Here is a 19,126-nt window from a genome sequence, read left to right as displayed (position 1 = left end):
TGATTGCAAAGTTTGAAAAGTCACTTGGCAGGAACAAAAATCACTATGCTCCCAAAGCAGACTGTCTGTTCTAATCCAACTAACAGCTATTAGCATAATTATACCCCAGTGTCGTGGGATGACAACCAGACATAGCCCACATCTAAAACAAGCACTTAGCACGCAGACATATGGAATACCTTCCTCATGTGTCATATTTTAAATCACACCTCTCTGTTGTTAAGATCTATTGCTCATGACTCTGCAGTATTTTCCCTTCTCTGTCTTATTCCCAGTATTTCTTGTTTTCAAATGTCAGAATTACTAAGTTGTGGCTACTGATACAAACCAATACTGGTTTTAAATCTGGCAACTGAATGGTGAAATACCACTGCTGCTTTCTTAAAGTCAATGACAGGTAGGCAATACTTTTTTCAGATTAGTCAATATAGCTGGTTTTAGATGAGCCCAATGGAGACAACAAATATTCTGGGGCAGGTATATAGCACTTTTTGTTTTGTTTTGTTTTTTGTTTATCATGCTTTAACTTCCCCCACCCTTGGTTTTATTTTCTGTTCAGCACAAAGTTAATAATATTATGAGAGATCATTTGTGTTGTGTCTAAAGCAAGGAGAAGTAAAGGCAGATGTTTTCAGTGGGGTTTGTACTGATATAATTTTTCACTAGTGCATGTAGTATATATTTGATAAAATCCGGAGGATATTTCTGGCTTCACATCTGTAAATCTTGCCTGTTTCTTGTAGGAAAACTGACAAGTTCAGGTCTTGGTTCTGATCTGGATGCTGGTTGTTTCTCAGACCAGAGGAGAAAAAGAAGTCTCCAGGCTGGAAGGTAAAGGGCAACATCATTAAGCAGAGGAACCTTACTGGCTAATTTTAATAATTGATTTTTTTTTTTCTTTTCCCCACAGAAGGACTAAAAAGACATACTTTTGTCATCATATGTTTTATCCACCTAAGTGCCCGTGTTTAAAAAGTATTATTGGGCAGTGGAATAAGTGAGTGAATTCTATAAAGAATTAGGTTGCAACACACAGACAGAGGCCTTTGGAATTTCATCTTAATGGAGATCAGTTTCTTCTCAGAGTGCGATTGCTTTTTGCCAATGAATAGGCAGATAGTTCATTCCACAATCTTTCTGACTTTGAGAGCTAGCTGAAAATTAGCACGTTACATAGCCTGCTACTCGTCCTATTCTTTCAGACACGATTCATATAACGTGGGACAGACCAGAAGGTGATGTTTCATACAACAGAACAGTAGGTATAACAGTATTTACTAGTGTCTGGGGTGCCCTGGAGCAGTAAGGAGATATGGTGCCTGATATCGTTGGCCTGCTGTAGGACTAGCACTGGTCAGTGAACCAGCTGACCCTGCCAAGCTGATCCAGCCCTTTGGATGGCTGCAGAAGTGCTACTGCTGCAGTCTCCCCAAGGGACCCCTGCTTTGTTTTACACAGCACTATCAATTTCTACTGGCGTGACAATGAGTCCACTATGGCTGCACACTAAATCTTGTGATGTAATTACCAACTCTACTCTGAACTAAAATGCCATTAACCAAGCCAAATAGTTGTTTTTTTTTTTTTGGATGGGATAAAAACCTTAATAAGAGCAAAAAGAAAACTCAGTATTTTTTTAAAATGCATGCATTTTAAACTAGTGAATGCCCTATAAGTTGTATCTATCTCAATACAAAGTATTTAGAATCTCTAATAAAGTATGGATGTCTTTGGATAACAGACCTCATGAATATTACGTTGATGCTAATTGTGAGCAAATGAAGAACCATTCTGCTGATTTCTGCCTTCCAGGCAGACAGTCACTTAGCCCCCCTCCATGGCAGCATTTCGAGAGGTTTCCAAGTGGGGCAGCCAGCACTGAGTCCCTCCCTCACCTCTACCTGATGGCCACAAATGAATCCCTGCACTCTGTGCTGGGAAATGACCAATCTTCCAGCACATCTCTGTGACAGCTTTCCCCTTGTGCCTGCTGTTGTTGACAGCTACAGGAATCTACTTGTAGCTACAAAGTCATGTTTGCCTTGTATTTCAAAAAGATTATTCATGTTTATGTTACCCTTTGCGAGCGTTAGTCTTCGATACAGTAACTGAAATGAAGAATGCATGCTTGAGTCCTGTCCTCGGCTGAGATGGATTCTCTTCAGTCTCTTAACTGTGATGGAAAAAATCATTAGCCTTTTCCCAGTGCTCTCCCATCCTTCTTCAGAAGACTGGAAACCCTGAAAACCCAAGGAAAATGCAGTGATGTGGAGCAATAATGGTGGTTACAGACAGGGTAGAGGTAACAAACTGTAGAGCACAGGAGAGTTTGTGATTTAGTTTCTTAAAATAATCAAACATATTTTTGGAAAGAAATCCAAGCAGACTGTAGTCAGAATGGAGACCATCATTTCTAGGACAGCAAGGTGACCTCAATTTCCTTCAGAGAGCAAGAGGAGGGGTAGAGGAGTGATGGAAAGAAAGCAGGCTAGAGTTCTGAAGTATCTTGGATTGCCAATACAAAAAGTAAAAACAGAAGTCTGAGGAATCTTGGTAGGAAGGTGCTGGATTTAGCACTTTGGGCCACCAGCCTGACACATTCAGGACATTTCCACTGGAGAGAGCTGGGAAAATGGCCCAAATGTTTTGATATGTTTAACCTGCTTAAGAACATGCAATTAGACTTAATTTTCATGGTATTTGTTTCTGAATATCACACAGAGAAAATAATAAGAAAAAAATGAACAGGGAACAGCTTTCCATGGATGAGACTTCCATATTTATTGTTATTCCATGTGCATAGAAAATGGCAGTGAAGTTCCTTATGAAATAGGCAAGGATGGGAGAGATATGGATATACTGGACTAGACTTTGTGCTTCAAAATTACACTATTCATATTTTAAAATTTGGGCTCTTTTCTTCTTAGAATTCACAAGAATTGAATTGGTTTCAATTCTTGATTTTGGGTTTTGTCTTTTTTTTTTGTGCATGATATTTCAAATTCATTTTCCAATGACACACTGCATTACAAATGGATGGCACTTGAGACCAATGTGGCATTTCCATATTTACACCAACAAAGAAATTTACATGACGCAGTAGCATACAATCCTGACATTCAATAATAGCAATAAAACAAGGGCAGCCATTGGATTTTTTTCTGTACAAACTATCAGAACAAGACTTTTATTCACATTAAAAAAATCGGCTTTAATTTGCTCTGACCTACACACTTTCCAAATTCATCATACTCAATTCTCAAACCTTTCATCACATCGCCCACACCCTCACCAGACTACAGGAGCTACAAGTAATGATACCTAACACCTAAGCAGAGCAAAAGCATCCCTGCCAGCTTTTTCTCCTGACAATTCCTCACTCAAAAAAACCCCCAAAAAACAAAAACCCCAAGACCAAAAGCAAGCCACCCCCTGCCCCCCCCCAAAAAAAACCCAAAACACCGATCATCCTTTTTCCTTCTTTTCTTTCACTTTCATATTTCTTAACCAAAACAACACGGGGCCACTCCAGTCCTTCTGAAGCCAGACAAGAAGCACGCTGGGTTTTTCTCTCTGTGCTACACCCAGGAGTCAGGAGAGCCTGGGTACTGTTCTGCTCGGTAAGAGGATCGTCTGGTGGAATAAAAGTCTACATAATTGGTGGTTGATTTCAGTCCATACTGTGTTGTGTAATCTGAAGTAGCAGGAAAGTGAACTCGATCGTCAAAGTAAGGGTCCTCGTAGCTGTGTGGGGACTGCAGGTACAACCGATAGGCATCGTAGTTTTTCCTGGTGGTATCTTCTTGGCTGTAGTACAATTGCTGATGCTGCTGGTAAAATGATATCAAAATAAACTTTCAAAAATATAATTAGCAGAGAAAATACTTCACCCAAGTGCAGCTCTACCCATGACAGTAATGTAGGTTCCAAACCTCCATGAAATATACCCAGGGAAATGGAGGAACTGCCTCCCTGAGTTTGCTTTGTGTCTCCTCCTACATCACGTGAAGGGAGTAACTCCAAAAGTGCACAATTTTCGAGCTCAAGTACAGTAAGTACAGAACCTGGCCATACCCACCAAAACCAGCCCAAAGCCGATCTGAGTCAGAAAAGAGGTCTCAGACCCCACTGCAAGAAGGTGCTAAAACACGACTCATATGGAACCAGCCAGGCTCCAGCAGCCCTGAGGCCCTGCCAGCTCAGTGAGCCAGGAGAGTGGAACGGGGATGGGGCCAGAGCCCCAGGCTTACCCCCTCCTGCTGGGCCTGGGCAGCAGCGCTACCTGAACACACCCCTGGGCTCACCTGCAGCCGCCGGTTCTGCTCTCTCGCTGGTGAGGAATAGGAACTGATGTAAATTGGTGAAGCTTTGCTAGAACCTGGGGGAAAAAGGTTTAATGCATAATTTCAGTCTTTATTCATTCAGCCGGAAGCCTATTGGTTTTTATCTTGCCTTTTATGCAGCACCCATACTATTAAATCTGCAGATGTCAGTACCTGCTAATGATACAATGGAATATCAGAATGAAGGCAAATGCCCCTCAGCAGCATTTACAGCAAAGCCAGGAGGCTTATGTTGCTGTTTCTCATTTTACAGACTGAAAATCTTTAAAGCAAGGAGTTTCCTTCTCTTTAGTCACTGTCATCTATTGTTTCGCTACTTGTGTGACATAGTAGGAAGGAAAAGAGATCGGAGAAAAATGAAATCTTGATATAATTTAGTAATATAATAATATACAATTGCACATTAAAATTTATAACATCATCATTATAATATAACGTACATAATAATACAATTTTCTGTTCTAGTATTTTAAATAAAAATAAGAATTCCAACTGCCTCTCACCTCCCAGGACAGAAAGGGATCTGTTTTACAGTTTTACAGAGGACAGCAGAGCTGGTGACACCCTGCCCTGTACCACAGCCAGGGAACACAAAGAATGGAAAGGGAAAGCAGCAGCTGGTAGCAAGCAGCCTGCTAATGCAGTAGTCTGTGTATGACTGTGAACTCTTCCCACAAGGGATAGTTCCCCTCGTGGAAGTTCCAGAAGATGCTCAGCTGGTGTCTTACCAGTGTAGATGTCTTTATGTGCAATGACATCGCCCTGGCTACTGTAATACTGCATAGAAGGGTGCGTCCTGTCGTACTCGGAGCGAGGCTCTCTGATTCCCAACAAAGCCGGGGACGAGGACGTGCTGCCAACTGACAGGAAAAGAGAGGTTCTCAACATTGACAACAAAAGCCTTTTGCACAGCCAGCCTTCCTCACCACTCCCTGCTCCAAGTGCTCACTACCAGGGGATGGGTAAGGACAGAACAGCCGGAGCTATTTCTGGGTGAACACCCTAGAGCTGCCAGCAAGGTACCAGAGACTGCAAGGGGCAGTCACTGCTCTGTGGTGCTCACAGGCAGACACAGGACTTTTGTGACTCTCATAGCCCAGATATGGGACCTTACCATGCTAGGACATCACCTGTGTGGAGGCAGAAGATGACACTCTGCTAATGGTGATGGTTTATCTAAGTTAAACACAGTACTTAAGGCTACCCTGTCACTTGTCCAACTTACCTGGCCTCAGTGATGCCTGTATACACAGTTGAGTCCTGGGCATGGTGTGCTCTGGGAGGCCAATGGCCATGGGGGAATCCCAGCAAGGGATCACCGTGTTCCTCAATAAGCAGCTGAATCTCAACTGCTGGTGTAAGAAGTTTGTTCTGCTAAATCCTCCCTGGTCTACATATCCCTTGGGCTTTGTTGGCTCAGAAAGACTCCAGCAACGGGAGTAAAATAGTTAAAACAATTTCTATAAATTTTTAATCAAAATATTAGTTCAATGATAATCTTCCTCCACTGATGTGTCCGTTACATCATAGCTCAGAATTCTGTGTTTTTATGGATAATTTAATTACTGGTATTTTCCTGGCAGATTCATGGCTAAATATGCCATGTTGTTAAAAATCTTACGTGGGTCAACACAATAATGTGTGTTTTAATGATGAAGTGACTGAAACAAGAACAACTGTTTCAGGCCAAGCATATGTTCCAACAGGCATCTGCTGTGCTCAGCAGGAAGCTGCACAGCCCCTCTGGGGATGTGGGCCTTTCACCAACTTCCACTGACTCCCTTGGGCTTGGCTGTGCTCTGGAGCAGAAAAGCAGACACTTCCTATTAGGAATTTTTACTAAACCCTCTTTGAAATACAACATCCTCTGAATATTAAATTAGAGCTGCTCATCTACTTCCTACTTGTCATTCAAAGAACTGGAGTAACACCGTTGTTCTGCTGGTGTATCTTGGGAGAGAAATTTGACAGTTGGTGTCAGAATATCCTTTTACACTTGGGTAGAATCCAGTCATTCCCTGAGCATAAGCTGTACTGGCTTTCTTGGTGGGTGAGGGGATCTCTGGCACAAACACCACAAGAGGTTTACTTCTTGTAGGAAAACAAATCCCTGGTGAAGTCCTTGTTTTTCAAGTCAACCATGTCATAAAGGAATGTGTGAGGGCTGTTACTTTTATGTAAATAAGCAATTAAACAAGAGTGTTGTAGGAACTGGTCACTAATGTTAGCAGTCACAGTAGGTAGGCATTTCTCAGTATTAACAGAGATCTGCTCTAGATAGTTTCTAGAAGAGTAAATTGGGTAAAATAAAATGCCATATGATGACAAAATAGAAGGCTTCAGGTGGTTTTCTATCAGCTGTCTTGAAGATCTAAATCCTAGCACTGAACACATTGAAGGAACAAAGGTGACAAATAAACAAGGAAGAGTCAGAAAAGTAAGAGTTTTGGGTTTGGTTGCTCATTTTATGGAACATGACATAGTTGGGAATGAAAATGAGCTCCGCACTGTGGGTGTGTTGCTGTTTATGCTGCCAGGTCCTCATGTTCCATGAGGCCACTCCACAATCCCCACACAGCACAGGAGAAGTGGCTTTGAACGGGGCAACGGTCGGTCGGTTGGTAACAACATCCAGCTCTATTCATTGAGGATTTCACTTTGCAGGAACAATTCAGGGAGCACTCAGAGCATGTGAAGTACTTTGCTTAAACACCAAGGAGCAACAGCCTGACCTCTGTGTTTTAAGTGGGATTAGTACCAAACTGAGAGGTGTTTGAGTTAAAAACATGGGACAGCAGGTCCCCTTCACCCTCCCTGACTGACCTGACTGCATGACAGGTGACATCTGCTGATTGGCTGTGGATAGAGAAGGATGGGATTTGAACCTCTCTCGTTCCAGTGTTGATACGGGTGTAATAAAGTGACTTTGATTCCATCCATCCTATGGAGTGGCAAAAAGAAAAATACATCAGAATAAGGTGCATATTATAAATAAATGAGGAGTTTTTGTGGCACCATTTTCCAGTGTAAGCTAATTTTACAATTTACCTTTTTGTAAATGCTCCGGAGGTCTCGGTACTGCCACAGCGTGTTCAGTACCTGGGCCGCCGCCTTGACAACCTTCAGTGAGGACCTGAGGAGGTGAAGAATATGGCAGTGTGACAAAGCCACTGAATTCCACTTCAAACGAACAGTGTCCCTGAGCTTTGTAACAGCCTGAACCTGCTGCTGTGGGGCAAACCAGACCCTGCATCACCAGCGTGAGCACAGCCAAGCCAGCAGCCTCACCACAGATGGGGCTCCTGCTGCCCCATCCACCAGCCACAGGGGCCTCCTGCTGCTGACCCACCACAGGCTCACAGGTTTCCTTTCCACTAGACAACCACGGTGCCAGCAGAGAACTCGTCTCATGGCCTCCCTGGAGCCCTGATACAGCGGGCAGGACCAGCTCCCCTCAGCCAGCGCTTGCTTGGCAATGCTGTTCGAGGGCATTCCCCTGGCCACATTCTCCTGCCACTGACCAAAGAGCTGCACTAGGTACAATTCATAGTTGCTGGGATACATCCTGACTAAGGTGCCCACAGAGTCTGACTTGGAAAAGCTCCAAATATTAATCTTGTAGGTGTTGAAGAGGTGACTGGCTAACTCATTGAACCTGAACAGGTCCCATGACCATGGTAACTGTGAGCAGCTGTACAAGCCTCCAGAAGCCTGGGACAGAGAACACTGCCCCAACACAGTGGTACCGGTGCCTCGTCCCTCCCAGTGAGACTCCAGCTGACATCTCCTCAGACCCAGGCTGCAAAGGCAGATTTTTTTCACTCAAAAAAAGCATTTCCCTCACTGTTGAGCATTGTAAATGGACACAAACAGGTCAGGTATGGTCTTTGTTGCCTACTTGCCTGTCACCTCTTCCCTTTGTTATGTTGACCAGCTTCTCTATGCCACCGGTGTCGGCGAGGGCCTTGGCATTCTCCATGTTCTTGCTGGTGACCTCGTGCAGGGCACAGCAGATCGCGGCCACCGTCTCATCCGACAGGATGCTGGGCCCGTTGCCTCCTGGCAGCCGATTGACCAGGTCTCGCATCGCGTATTTGCCTGGAAACACACCCACAGAACCAGGTCAGAGCCACAGCTCGGTCCTTCAGGCTGGAAATTGCAGGATCAGCATAAAACTGCAGCTGAAGGCAGTGAGAAGCAGCACAGCACCAAAATCCGCCAAGAATTCACATTTTACGCAGAGCCCAGGGAGACCACATGACAATTTTTGAATTTATTTTCCTTTTAGCTTAGAAGTGTGGGAAGCTGAATTTTGCACTAAAAGAGGAACAATTTTAAACAAGAATTATTTGGAGAAAGAAGAATTTTTCAAGGAAAAATGTTAGGCTACTTATTATGACTGACAGAGCAATGCATATTGCTGGGCTTCATCTATGGGAGGATTGAAGGAATCCTTACAGTAACTGGAAATTCTTTCTTCTGGATGTTCTGTTCACCTTGTTTGCTACCTGCCAGCGCTCAGCTCTGTCAGGCTCCAGTTGCTGACTGACGCCAGAGATAAGCTGCACACAAGGGACAGTAACTAAGATAAGGTCAAGGTTTCTTCCTGTTTGGGCTGTATTCTTAATTGGATGATTAATTGATTTTATAGTACTCATGTATTTGCACATAACAGTGAATAATGAAGGAGCTTTGCACAAAGTCATTTGCTATCTATTTGCATAATGTGCCTGAAAGGAAAAAAAGAAACCAAAAGGAATTCTGCAGGCAAAAGGAAACACTGGGAAATTATCCCCACAACGGCATCTGCAGCAATACCCTGCCATTGCCAACCCTTTAGCAAGCTCAGCCGCATGCTGCATGTTCCAACGTATATTGTAATTTGCTAGAATCCTCATCTCATTTCCTTCAGTGTGACCCTGTGAGCCCATTGTTCCTTTCCTATACCAGCAGAGAAGCTCCTAAAGATGATTTCTACATTGGGGTAGTGCAGATCTTGTTTCAATCTGGCAATGTTTTAACCAATGGTCTGTTTCAGAGTGTGTCTGAGGCCAGAAATTCTTTCAGAGGCACAGCTTTGACAGGGAGAGGGAGCAGGTGGAGGACCATTTCTGAGCTGAAAAGTTTTGCCAGGAACGGAAGAAACATCCTGACAAAAGAATACCACCTGAATCTGACCTGCACAGGGCTGGTGCTATGGAATAGAATTCTCTCTTTACACATTTCTCATTTGCACTGCTGGAAAATACACTCTGAATATCCCAGATGAGAAGCTTCAGAAACAGATAACAAAGTTCTGCCCACCTGTATTTCTCTTTGTGAGAATAACGATCCTCCTATCTCTATGAACAGTTGTTATAGCCTTGACCCCACATTCTATACACAGAAAAAGCTTTTGTCACAGAAGTGAGATTTCCTTATATCACACCATTTGTTAACAGGGTTCACTGAACCCACAGCAGCCCGATGCTGAAGCATGCTCAACACTAACAGATTGAGAAAACTCAGGAAAGCTGACTGACATTTTGTTGGGGTTTTTTAATGCTAGATAAAAAAGGTACAGATGAATGCTTAAAGGGTTAAATATTAGAACTGACAAGACCGTAAGTTTTTTCTAGCCAGCACCTCTGTTGATGACTTAGTTCAGCAAAGACACAGATGATGCTCTATATCTGTTTTCCTGGAGAAGATTTCTTCCCCCCACTCCTGTTAAAGATTGTTAACAAAGCACGGCTGTTGTGGAGCAGAGCTGTTCCATCCCCCAGGAACACATGGGAGACCTGCACCCCCCAAGCAGGTGAGCAGTGAGCTCCAAGGAAGCAGAGCTGTGTTCCCATCCTATTTGGCATTGAGGGTTTTCTGTCTGGTTTGGCTGACTCCCATCCAGGAAACATGGCCAGCAGCAAACTAATGTGGCAATATTGCTCTGGAAAGCTGCTGCTGTCAGGAGGACTCACTTATGTGACACAACTGATGTGACACAGAAGCATCAAGCGTGCTGTTCCCATTAGTGGAATCTCTCCTTGGCTTCCCCAGCCAAGGTCTGGCATCCCGGTGCTGGCGCTCTCTTGAGGACGGTCTGTACGCACCAATAAGCTCCTTGTTCCGGACGTCTAAGGCCATGTTCCTTAAGGCAGTGGCCACAGATGACACCACTCTGTCGTTGTCCATCCTCAGCAGCTCCACGAGGATGGGCAGCCCCTTCTCCTTCCTCACGGCAGCGCGGATGTAGGCTGCGAACTGACACAGAAGCTCAGTCACCCACCAGCCTCCACAGCACTGCCACTGAAACGGCCTCGGGCAGGGCTGGGCCTCTCAAGCATGCTTGGTCCTTTCCAATAAAAGATGACATGTTTGATGTGTGCTTTTTCTGTGCTTATAAAGAGCTTTTCCACTCATTCCTCTTACAAAGAGAGAAAGTATCTGAATAGATGATGATTATTGGAAAGGGAGCAGGGGGGTTGGGTTTTGCTTGTAATTATTTTTTTAATACCAATTTCATAATGGTCAAATTGAAAAGGGCTTAGCTGGCTTGCTACAAGCAAAAGAAGCAATTAATGCTTGCTTTGTTTTTTAATTTGTCCATAACAAATACATGACACAATATAGTGTTCTCATGTGTTGCTTTTGTAGCACATTATATATGCAATGGCCAGAATGTATGGAAATAAATAATGGATTATGGAAATAAGGTAAATTTACTTGTCCTAGTCTTATTTCAACAGCACCTCCCCACCAGAATAGAAACCAGAAAATTGTTTTGATCTGATAAGATGAAGATGAAGCTGGAAGAAGCTTTTTCTGTTTATTTAAAATAAATGCCAGCTTCCATATGGCTCTTACTGCCCCTGCTCTTTGCCAAGGCTCTTCACTGTGGAAACATGACTGCAGCACATGAGCACTAATGCACAGACAAGAGAGGAATGCTCAGATGCACACAAGAAAATGGTACGTCCTCCCCAAACACATTCCAGGGTCTTACAAGAAAAATCAACTGGACTACAAAGAGGAGGAGGAGCAGGAATTCCCTTACCTTCCAATTGCCTGCAGAAAGGTTCTGGAGTGATCCTGCAGAGCCCTCCAGAGTGGCTGGGTTGGAGCTCTCTGCCAGCAGTGTCAGGTATGGCTTCACCACCGATGGGTGCCAGAGCATCTCCACCCCTTTAGGAGACTTGGAAAATCCCGGGATAGGGCCAACTCCATCCCACTGAGACAGGAATGCAGATTTGTAACCGGACAAAAACACTGTATTTTCATTCTATGTAGGGCTGGTTTTGCAAAGCTATGTCCTTACCCACCATGAGTCAAACCCCATCTGAGGTATTTGCAGTACATTGAAAATACAAACCTGATCCTCCTGGGAAGTTTTTTTTTTCTTCTTCTTTTTCTTCCCCCAGCAGCTTGGCTCAGAGTCTTTGCTGGGTGACTCTTTTCCCAACAAGTCATCCAGTTCATTGATTCCCAGCAGCCGTGCCTGAGGCACCTCCAGTTCCAAGCGGTAGGAAAGGTTCCTCAAGGTGCACACACAATTCTCCACTGTCTGAACCAAACCAGAGAGACACCATGCCACCAGTTCTTCCTCACACAGACACCAACCAAACCAGGTCAGTAGAGTAGAAAAGGCACTGGGAGCGCAAGTGTTAAACTCTAATGCTGGGCCTTGGGCTGTGCTGTAGCTGCTTCTCTGGGAAAATGCAACCTCTCTCAAATCTGACAGTATTTATAAGAGTGGTATCTGCTATAGTGGCTTATTCTTTAGTATTCTGAAAATGAAAAACTTGAGAGCTTCTTACTGTTTTATTAAGAAACAGATACTGCAATGCTGCTGAAAACAAGAGGTGACCCTCTGTTACACAGCTGAGTTTGGCTGTGCCTCAGTAATCTGGGGCTGGGAGTGACGCCAGTTGAGCTGAGGACATCATCGTGCTCAGCTGAGCTATACAAAGCCCCTAGATCACACACACAGTTTAGCATAAAGTATCTGTACATGAGACATGCACACACCTTGCTATCATAATCTGAGGTGTTCACACAGGTGTGGATCACGTAGAGCAGCGAATCGACCAGTCCTTCGCAGGACCTCATCTGCTTTCGTGCCTCTTCCCCAGCAGAGCTCAGGTTTCTGAAAGTTGGAATGACGAAGGAACACAGGGTATGCAAGGATATACAGGTAATCACTTATTAGGCAGTCTGCAGAAGGTTTTTATGCAGCTGATTAGTAATTGGTTAGCAACTTTTAGTGACTAACTTGGTAATTTTCATATTTTTCTATTAGAAAAAAAAGGACAATTGGAAAAGTTGTCTACATGACAGAACAATTCCTTTGTCTTTACAATACAAGAAAGACTTGCTGGATAACATGGTTACTCTTTAAAAGGGAGTATTCTAGAAGAGCAAATACCTCAGGCATCCTGTTGTATTGCGCAGAACGAGGGAAGTCTGAAATTTAATTTTATGATCATCATCAAAGGAGGAGCTGTTCCATCCCGAGTGGGGCACTATCACAGTGTTGGTCAGCGTGGACAGGGCATCTCTAATGATTGTCATCTTCACGGCATCACACGAAGACAAGTTCCAGAGAACCCCTTAGAAGACATTTCCAGAGCAGAAAAGTCAGCAGAGACTTGGCAAACAAACATGAAGCAACACTGACAACTTAAAAGACTTTAATTACTTTATCACTTAAATTAGTAACTTAAATTACTTTAAATATGTGATGTGATTCTAGAGCAGGCAGAACGTGGACAGCCAGCATCCAAAAAGGAGGAAAGCAAGGTGAACAAAGTGAACAGTGGAGGAGGGCATGGCTTTGGTTTGGTTTTTTGCCAATGATAAGGATGGTCTGCCCTGACATTCCTGCCACCTGGCACCATATACCAGGGATGTACTGGTATATGGAGGTACTGAGGAGCAGAACTGAACATACAAGAAGGGATATAAAAATCCTACGGAAACTTTCTTCCTGGAAACAACAGCAACAAGTCTGGAGCATGTCCCATCCATCCATCAGCTGCATGTAACTGCTATCTTTTATCCTCAGGCAGAAATCCCTAGTCCCCTGCCCAGCAAAATTTCCATACATGACATTCAGACACAGAAGTATGAAACCTGATGTAAATTACCAGCAGACCTGTATATACAAATAACATACTGAACAGCACTGAATCTTCTTTTTCATAATGAAATACAGCTTAAATAATTTTTCTGAAGAAATCATCCTTGATTATAATTCAGATTAAATACCATACACATTTACATAGTTTGGATCCATCTTACGAATTCTGCAAGATCTTATTTAAAACTGTTGTTAAGAAAAGATAAAAAAAGACAGTAATAAAATGAATGTTCAGAATCAATAAAGAAATACCTGCTCTGTGTGCAGGAGACTCATATGAGGGAAAATCCACCCTAAGTGGAGCTTTAGTGCAACTACCTCAGCATTCACTTCTCCCAATGACTCTACACTCTGTGCTGTTTTAACTGACCAAGATAAGTATCCAGAAAAATACATTACAGCTCTCTGCTGATTTCCCTTGCAAGCTTACCTGTCACCAGCTCTTTGACCTCGCCATCGACTGACTTCCTCAGCAGCCGCAGAAGGGCAGGTATCCCTCCCACGTTCTTCATGGCTATTTTGTTCTCATCAGTGGACTTTCCATAAACGAGGTTCCTCAACGCACCACAGGCATTCTTCTGAACCTCCAGGACTCTGTGATCCAGGAGATCCACCAGGTGCTTGATACCTCCTAGCCTACAGACCTGGAAAGTGGAATGTCAGGACCATCAGCAGCCACTCATCTCACTCACCTCACTTTACAGATGTAAAAGGCTTTTGTTTTTATGAGAACAGTACTTCCCATTCTACTTCCAGAAGAAACAGCTGCTGAACCTTATTGACTTGATTGCTACATGGGACTGAATCTCTCCCTCCACCCCACTGCAATGGCTGAGGGTCATTTTCAGACACTTGCTGGGTGCAGAGAATTGTTATTGCACCAGTTTTGTTTCCAGTTTTAAAAGTAATTTCCCATACCCAAAATATGTTTTTAGGGAATATTGGAAATAAGAGCTGATTATCACTGTGATCATCACCAGATCATCAAAACTATCAGCTTTTAATCTCCCAGCAACAGTGAATTATATGGGCTATCTTCTTACAAAAGTTGAACCAACATTTTATTAACATAAATAAAATTTATACTGAAAATAACATCTAGCACACACACACAGCATGCAAATGAAAAAGCAAATTCCCTCAAATCAATTGTGACCTGCAAAACAAGTCACAGCTGTTTTGCAAAAACAGCAGGTCTTTGAATGCAAAGTTTCAAGACATTTCAATAATAATCTGAATGTTTTCTCAGATGTATTCTGCCCCCACATCACAGTGGCGTAAACAGTTTCCTCCATGTTTCTCTAGGGTTGGGCTCCTTTCCTTTGCTTGACAGCTCACTCATTCCCTATGATGCCTTAAAACACCTTGATAAAAACCACTGAAAGCACTCCAGAGCTCCTGGTTGTTCTTGTCTCCAGTCACCAACAGGTTACACATAGCCAGGCTCTGGCAAACCCACTTTAGAGTTCCGCTGGATGACAACTTTAAGGCAAAAGATTTCCATAGAATTTCCATGCAGCTCTTATGACAGGAAGAATCTGACTGTGCATAATTCCCAGGCATTCAATATTAGCATCCACCTGCTATACACAGGAACACAGGAGGGTCACAAATACTGCGTCATGATGAAACAAAACGGAAGAGGCAAGAGGCCTGGTTTTCCTGTACCGGTGCCCTGGAAGAGCAGCACGAGCAGCACCTACCTCTGTTTTCACCTTGTTATCCCCAAAGCAGAGGTGCTGCAGATAGGCAGCGGCGTTGGCCTGCACCGAGGGGAACTGGTGCTGCAGCATGTGGATGACCTCAGGCAGCTCCGGATCTCGCCACGCAAACTCCCTTCAGTGGAACGCACACGGAGAGAAGGCATTACTCACAAAGGATGGGGGTTTGCTGAGTGCAAGTACTGGAGCATCTTAACGGCTTTCCAACAATTCAGTTTTGTTCTGGAGTAAGAGGGCCAGAAGAAAACCCAGGTATAATGGGAAAGCAGTGGGTCACATCACCTTCCAGTCTTCCAACTGGAAAAGGACACTATATCCAGTGCTTCTGTTGGCTTATGGACCACACAAATACAAATAATCACTAAGGTAACACCAAGTCAAACATTTCAATCTACAAAAAAATCTCACAAAAGTTAAATATATAATGCAAAAGATACCCCCTCAACAGTGCTGCTTAGGGGCATCATTTCTGCACAACATTCTTCTCTCAGTGCTTCATGTTCTCCCTAGGCAGAAGCCAATTACACCTCAACAAAACCTGCACATCCTGAAGTGTTATTGTCAGAATCTGATGCAGGATGTTTGCTTGATTTGAGTTATTCAGGGATTGTAAATTTAAAATCATTAAATAATATCTCCTTCATTAAACCACGATGATTTTGTCCAGACCAATCCTGGAAAAGTCATGAAACATGTCCAGTTTGCAGATTTAGAAACATAGTAATTAATATTTGCTGGGCCATTTGCCTTTTGTAAAAGAGAACTGGAGGGGGATAAAGTAGTATCTTAAGTTTTCTCAGAGTCAAAAATCCAAGTAAACAAAAATCTAAAACAAACCCAAAACCAAACTCCAAAAACAATCAATCAAACAAACAAACAAGCAAACCAACCAACCAACCAACCAACCAAAAAACCAAAAACCAAACCCAAAATAAACAAAAAAGAGAGCAAAGTACGTTCCAAGAACAGTAGCTGGGCAGTTGTTCCAAGACTAATGCTGGCCTGGCCATTCAGGTCTCCCCAGGACTCCCAGTCACACAAAGGGGAAGCTCAGGTCTGTGCCCACTTTGAACTGCTCAACAAATTCAGAGCTTTATTTTCCATACTAATGACAGGAAAACCCTAGGGGAAACTGGCTTTCTAATACAACTAGTAGCTTTCCCTCTCATTCCAGAGTGGAGCTCCCAACAGCCCCCTCTGAGGCTGTGTGACATGCTCCCCTGCCACAGCCCGGTATGCACATCAGAAACTGGAACCGATTACACGTGAGGTAAAAGCTATTCCTCTGCAATAACTATTGCTCTGTAACAAGTTAAGGAGGTGCATCAGCAGTGACAACTGAGTCAGAGTTTCCTTAAAGTTCCTTGCTATGAATGGGAAGCATCCCTGCTATAAGTAACTCTTCTTGCCCCCATACCAGAGCAGGCAGCCTCCAAGCTTTACTACCTAGAGGTAAGACTATCCTATTAAAATAATTTGGATGAATGCACCATTCAGTTAAATGAAACTAATTATGTCTCTTGATATCTATTAACAAATTAAATTTATCAATTTCCACTAATAAACAGAATAACAAAATCCATTAAAACAGCATTTTCATTGCTGAGATGACAGGACTGGCCCAGACTAGATAGCTGCCCGGTGCTATGAGCCTGCTGTAGATGGGAGCAGGGAATGCAACAGAAAACTTCAGTCTCACCATCTCTGCTTGAGGTTTCCTTGGAGCCCAACATGTCCCCAGGACAGCCCTGGAGGCACAGCTCAGCCCAGCTCCTCAGGATGAGCTAGTTTCTCAGTGAACCAGCAATCTGAGGGACTGAAATTCCCACTAATTCCAAGTCCACACTGAATATGCACACAAGTCCTTCCAAGCTGTGCACAGCCTAGGCTTTGATACTCCCAGGTTAAATACAAGGTTTTAGTGCACAGTGTCTAGAGTAAATTACAATGATGATACTACACTTGTCAGAGGCTCACGCTGTGCACAGACATCTGCAACGTCAAACCAGTAATTATTGCAGAAATATGTGTGCTCACTTTCAAAATGGCACATTTATAAATAGTTTTAACACTTTGTTTTGAAATTTAAGCAAGCTGTTCATAAAAAATTAATTCAAATAAATTAGGTCTGTCCTTTTGAATTTCCAAGCCCCAATTCCCATTCATAGAAAGAGAAAACTCACTGCAGTGTTACAGGTTACTAAAAAATATTTTCAATAATCCAGTCAAATCTCATAAAAGTTGTGTCCCCTGTAATAACTTCCCCACAAAAAAAAACATGAAAGAAAAATGTAATACTGAAATGTGTACTAGCTGTTTTTTCTCGCTGCAAGAAGCAGCCCGCGCTCCCCGCGAGCGTTTAATGAGCCGGGCCCCGCTGCAGCCGCAGCCCCGCGGGGACTTGCCTGGGGTCCTTGTGGATGCTGTCGATGGAGGGCGAGCGCGTGGTGCCGCCGTCGGGCGCGGGGGGCAGGCGGCCGTAGCCGGGCTCGGGCAGCCGGAACGGCAGCGCCCGCAGCGGCTCCGCCAGCGCGGCCGCCGAGGGCAGCCCGTAGGTGTTTCTTTGGTACGTGAGGGTGCTGCGCTGGCTGGAGGATCGCTGCAGGTTACCCATGCCTAGGACAAAACAGTGTCAAACCAGCCAGGTAACAAACAGGTAACAAGTGCCTGCTGTAGAGAAGGGGCGACACCTGCTTAACACTGCAAGCAAAAAAACCATCAGTCTTGAAATGTGTACTGTGCTCCAGGTTGCAAGTTGATGCCAGATTTCATGGAGCAATTCCTCAGTGTCCCATGCAAATGGAGAGAGAGGTTAGTTACAGAACAGAAGGTTTGGTGGGATCGGACTCGTGCCTCAGCTTCCCTCAACAAGTATTTAAAGTAGGAAATGCATCGCATGCCAACAAGCAGAAATCTGGGTGCAAAGTGTTTTCAAAGTTCATAATATCAATTCACCAACTGTACCAAAAATGAAAAACAAGTAAACAAAAATGCATATTGTTGATATGATAGTCTGCTTTTCCTAACTACACTTTCCCTGACAAAAGGTAACATGTGGATCATTGCAAAGATGAAGCTGAGTGGTTCAGGAACAAGAACATGCGTCTTCCAGTCTGAACAGAGCTGACGTGGTGGCTCTTGTTCTCCCAAGGAAAGTTGTATTAAGTAGACAAGAAAACAAAGAATTCCAGTTTCTAGCTATATTTCTTCATTGGCACATCCTGACAAACTCCATTTATTCTAGGTTGTGGAAGGCAGGAGAATTGCAAAAACTGGTTGCTCCTTCAGCACTATTCTCTTGCTATTGCAGTTATATTAGCAAACATTAAAAAGGCACTTTCAAGTGTGGGAAAACATGGCATATGAATCGGACAGTTCTCTATAAATAATTCTAGAGAGTTACTTAACTAAATCACTCTAATATTTTAAGAGTTTTTGGAAACCACTATACAGATTATTAATCAACCTTAAAGAACAAACTGCATTGCAACATGCATTACATTTTTCTCTACAGAAAATAAATCCTAATACTAATCTAATGCCTATACTCTTCATATTACGTGAGTGGCACTTCTATGAGATACTAGAGGAATATTTTGGTTTCAATAGACAATCCTCAGCTGTAGCATTTATCCTTATGCTTTGTTGAGAAGTTGGGTAAAACAGTATTTTTACTGTGAAAGATGCGGTAGGGTAATTTTCGTGGCAAGTTCTTGTTTTACTGTATTGATGAATAAAAAAACCCATGAACCAACCCAATTCTTAAGAGAGAGATGCATAGAGAATGCAAGAGAGGAAGCAATAAATTCTGTGTGTCACGAATACACTTATCTGGGATGTACCCATGCATGTGCTACCAAACAGAAAACACTCTGACCCCAAGCTGACAGTGATGTATAGCCCCAAGCATTCCCTGCAAACATCACAAGAGCCTTTTAATTCCTGCA

At 43.4% G+C, this 19,126-nt stretch overlaps 1 protein-coding gene across 5 annotated transcripts in view; it reads right to left on the bottom strand.

The window, feature by feature from the left end:
• Positions 1-2,756: 2,756 nt before the first annotated feature.
• Positions 2,757-19,126, bottom strand: part of PKP4 (plakophilin 4) — a 66,062-nt gene continuing 49,692 nt past the window's right edge. For all 5 annotated transcript variants that reach the window (XM_059475875.1, XM_059475876.1, XM_059475878.1 and 2 more), the window contains 14 exons: positions 17,581-17,795; positions 15,162-15,290; positions 13,889-14,102; positions 12,745-12,928; positions 12,348-12,465; positions 11,692-11,883; positions 11,377-11,550; positions 10,433-10,583; positions 8,246-8,441; positions 7,392-7,476; positions 7,167-7,284; positions 5,072-5,203; positions 4,305-4,378; positions 2,757-3,830 (listed from right to left, as the gene is read on the bottom strand). In XM_059475875.1, the coding sequence (XP_059331858.1) occupies positions 3,579-3,830; positions 4,305-4,378; positions 5,072-5,203; positions 7,167-7,284; positions 7,392-7,476; positions 8,246-8,441; positions 10,433-10,583; positions 11,377-11,550; positions 11,692-11,883; positions 12,348-12,465; positions 12,745-12,928; positions 13,889-14,102; positions 15,162-15,290; positions 17,581-17,795 (2,234 nt within the window). In that variant the 3' untranslated portion in view covers positions 2,757-3,578. The remainder of the gene's footprint in view (positions 3,831-4,304; positions 4,379-5,071; positions 5,204-7,166; positions 7,285-7,391; positions 7,477-8,245; positions 8,442-10,432; positions 10,584-11,376; positions 11,551-11,691; positions 11,884-12,347; positions 12,466-12,744; positions 12,929-13,888; positions 14,103-15,161; positions 15,291-17,580; positions 17,796-19,126) is intronic.

Source organism: Ammospiza nelsoni, chromosome 7 (genome assembly GCF_027579445.1).
Source record: "Ammospiza nelsoni isolate bAmmNel1 chromosome 7, bAmmNel1.pri, whole genome shotgun sequence".
In the NCBI taxonomy this organism is placed as follows: Eukaryota; Metazoa; Chordata; class Aves; order Passeriformes; family Passerellidae; genus Ammospiza; species Ammospiza nelsoni.
The sequence above is the reverse complement of the archived record's forward strand: the minus strand, read 5'-3'. Positions and strand labels throughout refer to the sequence as shown.